This window comes from Ambystoma mexicanum, chromosome 7p (assembly GCF_040938575.1).
Source record: "Ambystoma mexicanum isolate Mex_15411 chromosome 7p, UKY_AmexF1_1, whole genome shotgun sequence".
Lineage (NCBI taxonomy): Eukaryota > Metazoa > Chordata > Amphibia > Caudata > Ambystomatidae > Ambystoma > Ambystoma mexicanum.
Genome location: NC_090939.1, coordinates 156,295,675 through 156,312,208, shown reverse-complemented (window position 1 = coordinate 156,312,208; position 16,534 = coordinate 156,295,675). Strand labels below are relative to the sequence as shown.

At 44.7% G+C, this 16,534-nt stretch overlaps 1 protein-coding gene across 1 annotated transcript in view; it reads right to left on the bottom strand.

Moving 5' to 3' along the window:
* Window positions 1-14,347: 14,347 nt before the first annotated feature.
* Window positions 14,348-16,534, bottom strand: part of ILDR1 (immunoglobulin like domain containing receptor 1) — a 192,603-nt gene continuing 190,416 nt past the window's right edge. The window contains exon 8 of the mRNA XM_069635973.1: window positions 14,348-15,326. Coding sequence (XP_069492074.1) covers window positions 15,285-15,326 — 42 coding nt within the window. The 3' untranslated portion in view covers window positions 14,348-15,284. The remainder of the gene's footprint in view (window positions 15,327-16,534) is intronic.

Sequence of the window (16,534 nt, the reverse complement as noted above, 5' to 3'; positions counted from 1 at the left end):
GGCACCCTGATTTTTCCCCCTACTCATAGTGGGTCGCCTTCATGCGAAACAGTACGTATTCTGCTTTTTATGCTTTTGTTCAGCTCAAACTTAGCTCTGACTGCCAATATTAAGTTCTCCCTAGAAGGCGTCCTATCGCATAAGCCTGACAGACAGGCCACCTCTTTTTCCAACCACACCGGTCTATCCCTATCCTCCTTTTTCTGCCTTGAGCTCTTCTATCAGCAGTCCCCTTATACACGCCTTTTATATACACCTTCCTTGATGCCCATAAACTACTCGCCCTCCTAAATGATCCCTCATTCAGAACCATGTACTCTTCCACCATATCGCTAAGGGCTTGTTTGCTGCTTGGCTGTTTAACCAAGCTTTCTCCATCTCTTTGCACGCAGCCTAGCTAGTGCTGTGTCCAGGAGTAGGCTAACCACCTCGTATTCCGACACCCCTCCCTGCAGAGTGTCACAATGCATTATGGTGTGGGCTGCGCTAGCCGACAGCAAGAAATAGTCAATGCGGGACCTCATACTATGCACGCATTACGTAAAAGTAAAGTTTCTGCCTGAGTTAAGCCTCCTCCAGGGATCACAAAGCCCATAGTCTGCCATCAATTGCTGCAGATGTTCCCTATCCCTTGCATTCCCATCCCTAGGATTTGCAGATTTGTCCCAAACAAAAAAAAAAGGATCAATCAATAAATTCCAATCCCCCCTAGCAGCACCAGGCTTCCCCGTCCCCGCTGTCACTCTATGAAGATCAGCAAAGAAGGCTTGCTTGTCCACCGTGGGAGCATAGGTCAAGCCATTGACTATGCTATCATTCCCTATATGTGCATGTATTGCAACAATCCTCCCATCCTAATCATCCCAGAATGTTCATGGTCCTTACTTGAATCCCAACCCACTCCTTGCACAGTTTGGCCACTTCCAGTTTGCTAAGGTGCGTCTCTTGCAGCAATGCAATATCTGCGTTCTTTGTTTCTAACTATTGGAGCACCCATTTCCTCTTAATGCAGTGTCGAAAGGCCATTAATATTCAATTATAGTACTCCGAGACCTTTACCCATAATCGCGAACCATCACACTTACTGATCCTGGATTTAACAGACCTATGTTCCCCTTCCTCCCCCAGCACTGGGTTTGTTATCTCCATCCCGCTCCCTGCTGTGACCGTAAACTAGATAACCAACATAACCATAATAAACTAGCAACACAAAACCAAACAATCCATACCTTCCCACCTCCCCCTTCTCTACTTCTTGGGGCGCCCAAGCACCTTTGTCTCCTCCTGGCGTCAGTCTCTGGTCTGGTCAGCTCCCACATCCCCCATCACAGCTTTCTCTTGTGAGACGGCCAGTCCCGTATTTCAAGCCGACTGCCCCCCTTGCCACTTTGTGTATGCATCCGATCTGTGAGTGACCACCTCCACCGCACACAAGTGCCTTTTCCATCCGCTGTAATTTGGGTTCATATCATCTGCCCTCCTAAAAAAACAACAGGACCTTGTCCAGTCACTCCTGTGCTACCTCATCACTGCGTTTTAATGGTGACCTGAGCTTTTCCCTCAGTTGCTCTAGATTTGGGTTGTCCCTTAGTAACTGCTTGTCACTCATCAGCTGATGACAAACTCCTCGGCCTCTCTCTGCCCCTCCTCCCCTCCTTCCTTCCCCCCCATCCACCAGTGCCTTTAGGCAATGCTGTGTCCATCACCTGCACCTCCTACTCCGGCAGGAAGTCCCAGAGCTCAGACGGTTGTGTGAAGATCTTCGTCTACTGGTCTTTCGTCATGAGCATCTTGGCCAACTCCAGTAGCCCATTTCTTAAATCCCATCTCCTCATAGCTGGTCTCATGCTTAGGAACCTCTTCCTTGCTTCCAATGTCTCTTTGGAGTGGTCGGGCGAAATATAGATTCTTTTCTCTTCCCACATTTATGGGGCTTTGTTTTTGGTGTGGTGTTAAGCTGCATTCACATATGGACGCTCCCAGGCCCATGTTGAGCCACCATCTGCTATCCTCGTATTGGGCTTTGTCAGCCATGCCCAATGTACTCTGCCTGGCGCTCTTTTGCGTACTTTTCTTTTTTATTTTGCCAAGCTCACAGAGTTTCCAGGTGCTATCCTGCAGCCTGCTCCTCCGTGCTTTCCTTCACTACCAGTTTTCAAATGTATGTATGTATGTATTTTCTCGCTTCAGTCTTGCAAGCCACTGCTGCTGCGTCAGCTCTGCTTCTTGCAAGTTCCCTCATGCACTCTCCCTCCCATAATCTTATATTGGGCCCTTTTGTTCTGGGTCTGCCTTATTTCATGCTCCCAGCTCACCTCCTGGCATACTACTGCTTTCTGGGTCCTTCCAATTGCTGCTGCCTGAATGTGCTTCTCACTGTTCTCAGGCCTTTGATATTGATGTGCTCTGTATTCATCTAAATTCCCCTGCATGTGCAACTGTGCATTCATTATCATGCTAGTCTCCTCTTCCTGGGCAATTATCCATTCATTCCTAGGAGGGTTACTGCTCCTTTAATGATCCATCACACCAGCAGTCTGCTTTCCTTCTCTCCGCTCCCATGTATTAGCTCCTCCCTCCTGGCCTCTCATCTGCTTCCACCTCAGCTCCGCTTTCTTCTTTCCTCACCACTTCCACGCTGAAGCTCTACCAGGCCTCCTCTCCACATCAAAGCAGCAACCCCGCCTCCTTCCTTGCCCCACTTGCAGTCACTACTCCAACAAAGCTCCCTGTTACCTGACAGAGCCGCTCCAGACCGCTCGAGGCCACCACTGTCTCTGCGGCTCACAGCGACACTGAGGAGTGAATCTGTGCCATTAAAATGTGCACCACTGCTACAGCTTGCCACTCCATGTGAATCAGCCTCTACAGCCGGCCCCACACACCCGGGCGCGGCGCACATCCAGAGACCGCCTTACTTTCCGGTGGCAGGTACCATTGTTTGAATTAATTGGCACTCCTCGTAGATGCTCCCAGTAGTTCAGCAAGGAGATCAGGAGGTGCTTTTTCAAGCGGCCATCATTTCAGGCAGCTATTCCCCCCCACCCTGTGTATGGGTCTTTGACTGCAGCACATTTGTTCGGCCCCTCTTAGGACTGAAAGAGGCATAGAAAGACAAAGATAACATTGCATGAACATGCAAGATAATAAGTGACTTAGATGAATTAAAAGAAGCAAAAAGCACAGCTCCTGCGTTAGGGATCCCAGATTACAATGAAGATTTGCTCCCGTTTTCCCATTAAAAGGTAGTTGTGATGACGGCTGTTTTCGCACAGAAAACTTCAATGGGATACATTGTAGGAAAGACTGGCATTTTAAAGCAGGATCTTAGATGCAGTAATGGGGTCATTACCCATGTGAGCAAGCATTGGCGGCAGTAGCTTTTGCAATTCAGAAATCAGCCAGTACACCAATGGGCTGTTCAGTTACATTATATGTTGAACATGCTCTTTTTGCCATTGTTGAAAAGCCCAAAACACATGGAGTGTTATGCTATGAGGTCATAACATCTAATCCATCAATCAAAATTGTGAGGTGCTGCATCATGAACCTTGCAAGGTTCATAGCAGAGCCAGTGAAGGACAGAGAAGGTACATGACTGTACTAGCTACACTGATTATGATGATGTGCCCCATGTCAAGAAAATGCCTTACGAGCGGGGATAATTCTTTGTTGATGGTTCATCAACGACATATCAAAGCAGTGGAGAAAGTAAAAGTGGGACGGACGACAGTGGTAAAGGCACAAAAGAGCAAAAGGTTTGAGATAGTGAAAAGTGCAATATTACCAGCACATTTTTCAGTGCTAGCGGCAGAATAAGTAAGCATTCATTTTAGCACTTGAAGCAAATAAGGTGTTAGGGTTATTTCGGGGGCTGGCAGAGCCACACCTGGGGCCCACGGACCTCCAGCTCTCGGAAGGCCCCAACTCCTTCCCTTGTCCCAAAGAAGTCGAGGTGCACACAAGGAGCAAGAGTTACTGCCGTTCATTATAGTAAACGAACAGGGATCATATACATGGAGTACTCCAGGCACATCTCGCTGCATTCTGGCTCGCAGGCCAGTTTTGTAGACGAGTGGCGTCACTCAGCAAGTTCCAACCCCAAACTTAGCAGCACACAGGATTGGCTCCATGAGTGGTGGGTTCAGAATAGGAACGAATAGTGAGCAATGTTAGTGGAGACCGCTGGTTTAGGTGGTATGCTTGATCATCCCCGAAAATTGCTACTTAGAAAATGTTATATTGGCAAACCCTGTCATTGGCCGGTAATCCCTGCCACCTGCCCCTAGACCTCAGGGTCCCGATTGGTCAGGTCACAGGCCCCCAAGCCTGGGACGAACTCTGTTCCCAGCCTGCAAGACACCTGGTCATGTATAATGTGTATGTGTATCAGCAATGTGTGACTATGTGACAGCGAGTAAAAATGTGTGTGTATACTACTGCCATGAGACTGTTCCAGTCCCAGTGTATAACGTTGCTGATATGTTGCAATTTGTTGCAAGCTCGGTCTTAGGCGTGGAGCTGCTGTTTCCCAGCCTGCAGATCTTGGCATCACATCAGCTTCGGCTGGGTCACGTGTACGGCGACCAAGTGTGAGGCTGAATTACTTTCGATTTGTTTTGTATTTTGCATGGATGAGACCCTGCTGCGGCCAGTATCATCTTGGCTCGGTGTGTGTGGAATGCTGTTTGCAACATCGTGGCCTTCGCTGCTGTTGCATCTGCCATGGCTATTCTGCTTGCACAACATCTTACTGCTTGAGATTTCTGTGAGATGATCCTGGCTTGTTGGATTCGCCTAAGGCCTACTCTGGCTCTGAATATGTATTCTGCATAATGTCCATAGGTGTCACGGTCGGTCAGGTCCCTCGCATGCTCCTGTCCTTCCATAGGGTTAGTAGCAAGTAGCATCTGCAAGCATGTACGCAAGCTCTTCTGGCATCTTGCATTTCTGCGGTGCTATAGCGGCCTAAGTGGCAAAATAACAAACGTGCAGACAGTAAGTATATGTTACTGTCCTCCATCTCATAGAACTGTACGCATGTATTCTACGTGTAGGTTGGTTTATGAATGTCCCGAATGTGCGGAGTGCCCGTGTGCTTCCTGTCTAACATAGCTATGTCATCATGACGTCTCTAACAACTTGCAGCATGCCTTTGTGGTGTTAGTCAATTCGGTCCATGTAGTCGCTTACAGGTCAGTCTGGTCTCTCCTCACTCACTTTGGGTAGGGTTCGTACCACCGCAGGGTTGTATGGTCGGCTGGCTGGGTATCTTTTGTGGTGCGTGCTCATGATGAGAGCAGTGCGAATCGGTGCAAACTCATACGATCGGTGGTCATTTTGTTGTGGATACTTCTTCCGGTAGGGGGGTCCATCAGGATGGAAGGTATATTCAGGTTTTCCTCTCCAAAGGATGTGGCCGTAAAGGTGCATTCTGACTCCACCTACGTCAAATCAACAGTACACTCAGGACTGTCACATTGGAAAAGAAGAGGCTTCCAGCGCACAGATGGCACACCAGGACAGCATGCAGTATTGTTAGAGAGGTTTTTAGATGCACTTGAATGTCCCTCTGCGATATCTGTAGTGAAGTGTGTAACGCACATGATAGGTGCGGACATGATTTCCTGTGGCAACAAAGCTGCAAAAGGCAAAAAGGCAGCATATTTCCCTCAGATATTAGACATTACAATTGTCCCAAACAAATGCACATGTGCATGTAACATCACGAAGAAAGAAAGTTTCAGTACACTGCCAGTAACACAGATTGTAGAGTTGCAGGGCTGAGAGCCACAGCAAGACCAGGAATTGTGGAAGAAAAGGAGGGTGTTCATTATCCCATGCAGAGTTAATTTGGTGACAGGGTAGCATAGGGAAACCTGTCATGCTTATTTAATTGCTCAAAGCAGCGCTGGAACAAACACCTACCACAAGGCAGTGTCTTGTAGCAACGCATTTAAGATTTCTACTGCCCTAGACCCAAATAAGTGCATGCACCCCCAACTTCACTCCACCTATGCCAGACTCCGCACCTTCACCAGATTCTGCCCCTTCAATTAACTCTGTTCGCGCTGTCCAAACTATGCCCCCCCCACCCCCGCACACCTCCATTTTGGCTCCATAACATTATAAGGACATTTTTAAGGTTGCAGGGATTAGAAAGTTATTGCTTCCTCTCAATTAATTCAAGCCTGTCATCTTCTACGCTAGGTTAGTTGCAAGAGTGTTTGCAGATCTCTGCTGCTCAAGGTTTGGAGAAGGCAGTGTGTTCTACAGTTTTCTACTTTTGGTTAGGTCTGAAAACAATCTTGTAGACAAAGTGATAAGATAAGATGTCTGCCAACTGGACATAAGTGAGAGAAGATTGGAATGAGGAATTATGGTTTCAATGCTAATATCTGGTTGCTCTCACAAATTGCCTGCTGTCACTCTATGAGAAACAACTAGACTGGTCTGTAATATTAATCCAACATAACTACATTTCTACATCCGGTCTTGTCAAATGGTAACATTTACATATGAAATATATGCAAGTGGTACAGGCACATCTTCTAGAAATGTTGAATAAAAAGAACATAACCCCATTTCTCATGGTTACAGCACTGTGTTAGCAGGGGCAAATTGAAATAAGGCAAGTTACCTGCTGCAGCCGATTTGCCTCCAATCCCTTGGGCTGGAACACCATTAAACTATGGCAAAATCACAAGTAAAATGTGTAAACTCTGCCTGGGCAAAATAACCTCAGTAAAGACAATTGGAGAAGGTTCTTGGAATCTTTAACTGTGCACTCTCACGGTGGAGTAATGGATAAGGCCGACCCTGAGAATTCATGTGTTGGAAGCAACAGCATTCCCTATAGCTGCACAAGTAAAATTGAGCAATGGATCGGGCGTTCCAGCACAATATTACCTCTGTGGGTGTGGTTTAGGCTATGGGTCTTGCCAGCTTGCCTTCAAGGTAATTCAAAATGTTTGTTAACTCTGTAGAGTTGGTTGGACTGTATAATACATAGGAAGATTTTGAGATGTGTGGGTATAGATACAGATGTCCTGCTGTCGTTTGAAGTACTGTTACACAGTAAAAGTTCTACCTTGTATTTAAAATATAATTAATTTAAAGATTCCTTATAAATATCACAGTTATGCATAGTGTAACATACTTTGTAGTTGGTTCTCCTGGTAGTACAGCAGAATGTCATCAAAGACACATGATAAACCCAGCAGGGATGTAATCTGTCTGCTTAGCACCGAGGATCTTCTATAAAGATGGCTGAATGGATGTCTTTACGGGACACGTTTACAGCTGCAAAACAGTCCGTAGCTTTTGTGTTCTCTCCCTTGCATGACTTTGGGTATCCTTTGGCATGTTTCTTGATTCACTTGCACATTTCAGATTTACTCTTTGCCATTTTAACTTCTCTATAATCTATTTCATGCTTGCATGTTTTAGGAGGACACAGACCTCTGAAATGTGGGGCCAGGGAGGGGCATTAGTGCTTGCTTCTGAACATCATTTTAGTGACACCTGTGGGAACTCTGTGCTTGACTTAAGCAAAGACATGCGTTTAAATTTGTAAAATGATGCATCATTTTTAACCTTTACTTTTCTGAAGGGAAAACCATAATTTTGCAACGGTTTAAAAAAATGCATGTCATGTATTGAATATAAAAGTAATTGCTGTACACAGTGTATGTGTGTATTGATTAGAAAATACTACAAAGATAATGTGAAGTGGCCCCAATATGTGGTTTTGGCTGTTTTGTATATTAAAGAGCATTTTGGGAAGATGAGAATGACCAAAGAGCTCTACATCTGTCATTTATATCTGTGAGAGTTGTATGACTGAATCGCTAAATAACTGAAGCAGGCTGGGTTATCATACGAGTTTCCTTTTTTTTTTTTAAACAGAAAAGTCACCCTAACATTAAAGAGTTTGCAAATATCAAGCATATATACAAGTTTGTCCATCAAATACTTAAGGTGTCAGACTGGAATGACTGCTAACAGCTCAAAATTACGCAGTGTTGTCGATTAGCCAGACTCAGAGAAACAAAATTGGCTTTATGTTTTAAAAATGACAACCAGTAAATTGAAAATAAACTGCAAAAAAAAAGGCCACTCCTCTAGCAATCTGCCGCCCCAGGCCTGGGCCTAGTCGGCCTTGTTGTAAAAATGTCTATGTTGCAGCATGGATTGTCCAGAACTTGAGCAAGCATGTGGGCAATTTCATTATTAACTGTATGATTTGCCAAGAATTCACTGCTGAACATACATTAATAATGTTGAGAGGAGCAACACCCCGTCCCACTGGACCATTCCAGCATTTGCATATTGATTATGTGGAGATGCTTCAAACTTGTAATGGCTACCAATATAGGATAGTGGTAGTATGCTCCTTTTCCCGCTGCATAGAAGCAGGTCCCTGCACACATCCAGATGCCATATCAGCTGCAAATGTCCTCGTACAAGAGGTATTTCCTAGATGGGGAATGCACGAAGTGCTCAGTTCCGACAAAGGACGCCATTTTGTAGATGAAGTGTTTGAACACATTACATCTCTATTGCGATTGAGACACAAATTCTCATCTGCCATTCATACCCAAATGAATGGAATTTGTGAATGCCTAAATGGCCTTTTGAAGGACCACACTGAGGAAATGAAAGGCACTTTGCACAAGAATTGTTTGCACTGCATTCCCTTGGCTCTTTTTGCCTTACGCAATCAGCCAGGTTCTGACCACCACCTGACAGCGCATGAGCTGGTGACAGGATGTAGAATGAATGTCTTCTCCCACACATGCGCAAACAGATGCTGAGAATTCAGCAACAGTGCTTGGTAAAGAGATGCAGGATTATTTGATGGCTATGACTAAATATCTGAAATGTATGGCCCAACAGGTGCAAGCGAGCACAGCAAGTATCATTGGAGAATTAAATGGACACGTTGATCCAGCTAGTTTATTTCAACCTCTCCCACTATATCTGGGAGACAGGTCCTTTGTCAAAATATTACTAGCAAGTGGCATAAACCGAGGCTTGAAGGGCTGTACGCAGTAGAGGTAGCAACGCCCTTGGCAGTGAAGCTTAGGGGAAGACGTCCATGGCTACACCCTCGTGATGTAATGAGATATTGTGGTGAGACCCCCACCAGTCAGAAGATACAGAGCCAGAAGAAGAAGCAGAAGTACGAAGACCCCACAGGGCGACGACCAGAGTGAATCAGCATCAAGAGAAACAACAGGAGTAGAGACAATGTGCTGTTTCCTGAAGATCACTGAACGATTCTCTACAGAATTTTTTAATATCCTTTTTCCAGCAGTTTTTGAACATTTTCTATCACAGCAGATATATTGGATTAGAAAAGAATGGTATTGTTTTAAAGTAAATGTTAATTGTGGGTACTTGGAAAAAAAGGAGACATTTGTCCTGAACGCTATATGAATTTCAAAAATAATACCAAATATTTTCTGTTGTTGCCCAAATGAGCTTACAGACCAGGTTATCTGCAAAAGGTGGATTCCTTGGTTATCATGATTTTGGGTTTCTTTTTCTCATGTCTATATTTTGCTTTTTGTATTGCAGTGCAGCGGTTTAGCTGCTTGTTATGGTACAGCCAATATTTGAGGGTAACGCAAGTATAATTCCTGAAATAACAGTTGAAATGAAACCCGAAACTCCTCCTAAGCGAAGCACACAAATTAAAAGTTTAAAAAGAAGTATTCAGGATGACCAACCAAGCATGAAGCAGTATTTTGATAATTCCCTCTCTGTCACCAATAACATGTGGTATAGACAAATGCAGAGGGTGGGAAGGGAGTAGTCGGATGAGAGCCGTTTTGTTTGTTCCCTCATCCAGTATGCCATCAGTGCCTCCCGAGTGTTCATAGCACCTAATGTAAACACACACTGAGCACAATGCTTAACACATCTTGCACTATTCACCACAAGGGAACAGTTTCAAGGTAGATGGGCCCCATATGATGGGTGACAAAGGCAGATTGTCCTTGTGATGACAGTTTTATAAAGCAAAAGCCCCTGATGACCAACATCCAAACACAACACAAGGGAATTAAATGCATAACGCCAGGCCCAAATAGGGGAGGAGTTAGAATGGAGGACCACAAATTGTTGCGGTGCACAGACGCACAAGGGAAAGAAAAACCTGGTTGCTGGAACAGACCCGAGTTACACATAATAGGGGATGTATTTACTGCAGAAGGGTGGGTCGATGGACTGATGGGCTGTAAATCACAAGCACTCATAACAGCATCAATAGGGGTTGTGCAAAATGTGAACAAAGTATACCTTGAAGAGCGGACTGAAGATTCTAACTTACTTACTTGGGTAAATGATGGAGACCAGTACCCATAATACCAATAAAAAATGCAACCCTGCGGTCTGGAAACAATGGTTTGGTCAAAGTAGGAATGAACAAGGGTTGCCAACGTATCATGGACCCACCAGGCATTCAGGTGGCCACAGTTGTATTAATAAACCACTATTGGGCTTGTGGTTCAAAGGCCTATATTCAGCTCCTCCAAATTGTGGAGGCATATGCTCCATAGTAGTAATAAGTGCAGCGGCTCTGGTGGTGCCACAAAGTGAGGTGCAGATTGGCGTTTTTACTGTGATGAGCACACATGCCAGAAAGAAATGGTCTCTTGCCCTAAAAGTAACCGAAGGGAGAATAATATTTTGGCAAAATCAGTCGAGGCCTATGATGGCATACCAGACAAACAAACTGTTTGGCAATGCTCTTTAGCTCCTACCTCACCCCTGGCTTGGAAGCAGCAACAAATGTCAAATGGCTACAAGTAATGAAATGGGAGTTGCTGTAGACAATAAATGCAATGGTGAAGGGATTTAATGCAATAAAGGAGGAATTGAGAGCAGTTAGATTGATGTCCTTGATTTTATCACAGCCATGGAGGGTGGCATTTGTGCCAAGATAAGCTCACCTTGCTGTACATACATACATACATACATACATACATACATACATACATACATACCAGCAAACAATGAAGAGAATGGGTCCCTAACAGGAGCTGCCCACTAACATGGCATTAGAGGTGGAGGATATTGAAGATGATGACTGGTTTAATTACCTGTTTTCATGGGTACCCACCTGGTTGGTGAACGAGCGCATTATAAATATTGCTGGCCATACTGGTACTGGTCCCAACAGCTTTCTGTGGCCTGAAAATAGCACTGAACCAATGTGAAAGTGCTAGCAAGAAGGTTTTGCAGAGGACAATAATAGTAAATGTGGGTAATCGTATGCACAGATATACCCAAGCAGATGAACTATCCTGTATGTACTCAATGGAACATCCTATAATACCCCCCGGGACAATGTTCAAATATCCAGTTGACCTCCCCATAACTACAATGAACATTGGGTGGATTGTGCAGGCAATAGAGACTGATATTTCATGATTTCATGACATGTGGTCCAGAAGAATACATAGCACGAGGAGGTAGCCTGAGGGAGGTCACCAAATTATGGCTACCAAACGAGGGTTATAATGGGATGGGCAGAAGTGAGGGGGTGGTTGATGAGTTGACCAGGGGAAGGGGGGGTCTAATGGGGCAGACGAATATGCAAGTATCCCCTAGTACCCCTACTCAAGTACCAATTTTTGCCCCTACTCCACACCATTGCAATACAGGTGAGAAACAATACCAGCTGAGGCAACCCTACTGCCCCATGAATCGAGGGGTGAGAGGCGAGACAAACTTAGGCAGATTGCCAGAAATAATACTTTAAACAACAGTCAATGTACACACCTCGGATTACAGTTAGATAGTAGTAAGCACAAGTAGTGTGCTGTATAGCATAGAAGGGAGGAGGATTCCGGAATACCAAGAGAGGGACTCACTACACTGATAGGGGAGATGAAATTATAGGCAGATAAGATGCACCATAAACAGGCAGGGAAGCCAATGTATGGCAGATGCACATGGTGAATGTAAAATGGACAGAGACGAATATAGGTTGGCAATATGGAGACGGGAAGCGCAGAAGTACAGTCATTTTCCTAGCACATAGGCTACTTCAGGCCTAGGAATTATGCTTAATTCATGATTTGTTTTATAAGCTCTGGAGCTGCCCACACAGTAGCTTGTAGCAAGTGCCAAGGTCAGATACACGAAAGGGAGTAATGAATTTCCAGAACGCAGGAATGAGATAACAGTTACTATGACTAGAAGCAGTAGACTCACAAGTTAATTAAGTTACAATAAGAGCACAAACAGCCATTGATGTCCAGATGCATGACATCAGTATGCCACAGACTCTATAGTGGATAGACAAAGTGTGTCTCCTGTGAGCACAAAGAGTACAACATGCATGTTAGAATTACCGAAAGCCTAGTAAATAGGAAGAAATTGATTCTCCAACAAGGTCCCCTAACACGTGATCAAGACCTGAAAGATGCTGGCTATTCATTATGAGCAAGTTCAGATAAGACATCTGCTGAAACTCCCTTACACACACACTGAGATGGGATGATACACAAGGCCAAATACAAAAAGGATAGATAGGCCACATGGCCTGGGAATGATGGGGAGTACTTTTAATTGGACTTTGTGCAGACCATATCCTATATTCTCTCTCCCCCTATCCTATGTGTCTCTCACATTTGACATCTCGTCAAAGTGTTCAAGGTTGGTAAGTAAAGTGCTAACCAATAGAAATCCCTCTTGCCACCGTGCCCGTGATCAATAATGCCAGCCAATTAGTGGTCAATGTAATGATGTGGTGAAACTATTATCTATGATGGGTTGGGCACAGGAGAAGCCATCAGAGATGTACATGCCAATGAGGAAATTAACACTCTTAAGATATTAACCAATCCTAACCACTTTGTAACTGAATCGTATTATGACGTCATTGCTTATGTATTTTTAGTACAAAATCTGCTCACACTTATTGTAATGTTGAGAGCTGCTTGTTATTGTCCCGGCCAAGATTCTGTGTTTTGAACAAAGCTGGGTTTTATCATGCACTTTATGTACTCCATTCTCGAGGAATGATTTTATTAAGTTTGGTAAATCGGGGGCTGTCTCAATCATGCAATATTTGTAGTGGTTGGACACGAACGGAGATGTGTAGCATTATTATTTCATGTACAGTGTATAGAATGTGTATGGAACATGGAACCAACCTTGACTCAATGTTCCACCATGGAATATGTGTCAGTTGAAATGAGCTGGTGGGGCATAAGGACTAATGATATGATAGAAACCTTATAAGCACGTTATAAATAACCTAAGCGTGGACCCGGGGATCGGACCTGTGTTGCTCCGTGTCGTCTTGCTTCCAAGGCAAGCACGTTGCCCCTGAGCTATCCTCCCGAGACTGATAAATAGTCTGCTCACTTAAGGCAGTAAGCTTCATTATTTCAATTACTTCAAAAGGCTTACAAGTAAACTCCATTCTTCCCAGATGACTTCAAATGAATGAACTATTGCTCCTGGAATGTGCACAAAAACCTGGAGACACAAATTCTACTCTCTCAAGGGTTTGAGTTGTCTGATGCATTCTCCAAAACAGAGGTGCATCCGAAGGTCACCAGTAAGAATTTGGATCCCATATTATATTGTGCAATGATCAAGGCCAGAGGGTGTAGGCAGTTATTGAACCGTAAGGAGGATAATTCTGAATCCCGAGTGACCCCCCCCCCCTCATGTTGCTCCCTTTGTGGAGACGTGAGCAGAGCCAATCCATACTTTTTGGACACAATCAGGTAGGGAGGTTTGGATCAATACTCAGGCACGGGATAAACCCGTAGCCATTCTTTCACTTTGGTGTAGGCTGCAGAGATAAATAGTAGACTCTGTCTTGGAAGTTGGGCTTCGGCAGCCCTGAAGCTTGCACTGCATTGTCCGATGTTTATGTTCCCACCAATCTTTAGTTGGTATGCCCATACCACAAGTGTTATTGTCCATAACACTGCAGGATTCTCCTTCAGAACAAATGGTGAGAAACACTAAAAGCCCCACTTAGTAACATAGTAGGCGTGGATACCAAACTCGAAACAACTCTCAATGCACTAGCCATTTCACACGAATTGCTTCTTGTGTGTCATCACCATCCTCCAGAGAGGGTGGTAAAGAACAACTCTTCTGTTGGTCTCAGAAGCACTATAATAGCAAAATCCTAAGCTACACAACCATTACAGAGTGCCATGTATCCAAAGGGGAGGAGTGACAAGAAACCGGAATTGATCAAGTATCTGAAGTAACGTAGGGCTTCACAGGTTTAAGAGCAGCTTCTTGCATGCTCCCAAACAAGACCATCTGTGGTACTTGGATTCATATAGGTTAACACAGAAATGTAAAATAGCTCACTGGAATGCATTTATTTAAAAATGTTTGATATCTACAAATATTGCATATCCTATACCAAAACCTTCATGAAAAAGTATGTTCATCCAGGTTGAGCTCTGAACGCTAGTATTATGGCAAGGAAGCATTTGAAAAGGTATGAAAAGAAAGCTGGGAAGCCCCAAGCTTACAGCGTTAAACTGCTGCACAGTGCAAGTTTGGGCCCTGGTGACAAGCACAAATGGCAAATATTCAGCAGAAGACCAACAAGTCAAGTAAACATCAGCCACGAGATCCACTCCAGGTGCCAGCACCAGGAAATAATACAACTACCTGTGATGTGAAGTAAACCTCTTGCCGTAGACAAGCCTTCAAGGGCTTCAGGCTTCCAATTGAAGTGTCTTATTTATTCCTACACAGTAATTCTCCCTCCCAGCTACAAGACCCACAACTAAGTCTGCATTACCATGTGCATTCCTATCCATTCTTTTTAATGCCACAGTGTTCTCACACAGAAAGCAAGACACACAGGAGATCTGCTCGCATCCAGAAGATGGAAACCTTTTACACCATCGACTTATCCGCCCATCGGATTTGGCCTTGCTGGGAAGGGAATCCAACATCTTTACAATGTAATTATTATTGCAAGTAGCTGAGAGGACACAGTCAATAGTCTAGATCTCCTCCCCACAAGTTACATGCACAGAAGATGAATTTCACAAACCCAGTTGTTGCACAAAAATACAAAAAAACTCTTTTAGGACAATAAAAGACTTGCTAAGAGTCTTACAATGGAAGTCTATTGGCACCAAAATGCCAGTGTGGATTCCTCAATCTTCTGCGCAACAGGCGTATCCAGACATAAGCCCATCCAGCCACCGAAACAAGATCAGTGACCAGAAAAGTCAATGGAGCCACATTCCGTATGAAGTCCCAGCCGCCCTGTGTGGTTGCTAAATAACAACGCTCCTTCCGCTGCGAGAGCTTCCTCGTTCCTACAGGAGAGAGAAGAAAATGACAGGTGAGCCAAACTTGTCATCGATTTCAAGAACCATAAGCAATTATCATAACGTAAATAATCAAGACTTTATTGAACAATTGCCAACCCTACACCCAAGAATCTAAAGATAATCCCATCTAAGGCTCCAAAAGAGTTTCTCAGAGGCAGGCTATACACTAGGCGGTTGCAAGAGGAAGCCGGACACCACTGTCTTTGCCTTCCTCCTCCAATGCAGTAGATCTCTGGTGGAATACAATTCCAAGGAGACACAAAGCATCAAGTGTTGGTGGAGGGAACATTGCAAGGCTGTAGTGGTTGCTTGTACTGCCAATAAGATGTCTGTGAATGTTTCACATACAAACAGGCCCAAATGTTTCAGGTGGACCTGTGCTTCTTCAGAATCAAGTGTCAACTTGCACTTTGCCCCCCCCACTGTCGCATGGAGGGCTGACCCCTTTCCTCTCCGATCAACCCTCCCAGGTCCAACTTAGGTCATTCCTATCATCTATCTCCTGCTCTACCTGTGGTGTTCCCCAGGGGTCTAACCTTGCATCCTGGCTTTTCAACCAATACCTGGCAACTCTTGCCCACTGCATTGCCATTTTTTGCTCTAATTTCCAGTGTTACGCCGACTTCACAAAACTAATTTTCAGAGTGCCTTCGGCCACCTCCTCTTGCTCAACTCTGATTGCGTAACTGCCATTCAATATTGGTGTGCCGCTAATGATCTTTGTCTGAATATCAGCAAGACGAAGATCCTCCTCACCGGCACACCTTCACCATTCTTTCACCGCACTCTCTGGCCGGCCTTCCTTGGCCCTCCTCCTACCCCCACCTACGAGGCTAAGAACCTCAGGGTCATCTTTGACTGCACACTTTCCTTCTCGGCACACAACTGTGATGTCTCTAAAAAGTCAAACTTCCTACTGCACCTCCTCAGAGGTACTCTGCCTTTCCTCTCCTTCCCCCAGAAGCTCACTGTCTCCCAAGATCTGGTTCTCTCTAGGTTGGACTATTGTAACAGCCTCTTTCTAAATCTGCCTGCCTCTACTCTTCGCTTTCTGCAACTAATCCAGTACAGGACTGCAAGACTTGTCCTTGGCCTCAAGCCCTGGGATCGTATCTCTCCAGCTCTGAAATCTTTCCATTGGCTCCCAGTGGATGCAAGGATTACATTTAAAACCCTCTGCATTGTCCACAAGG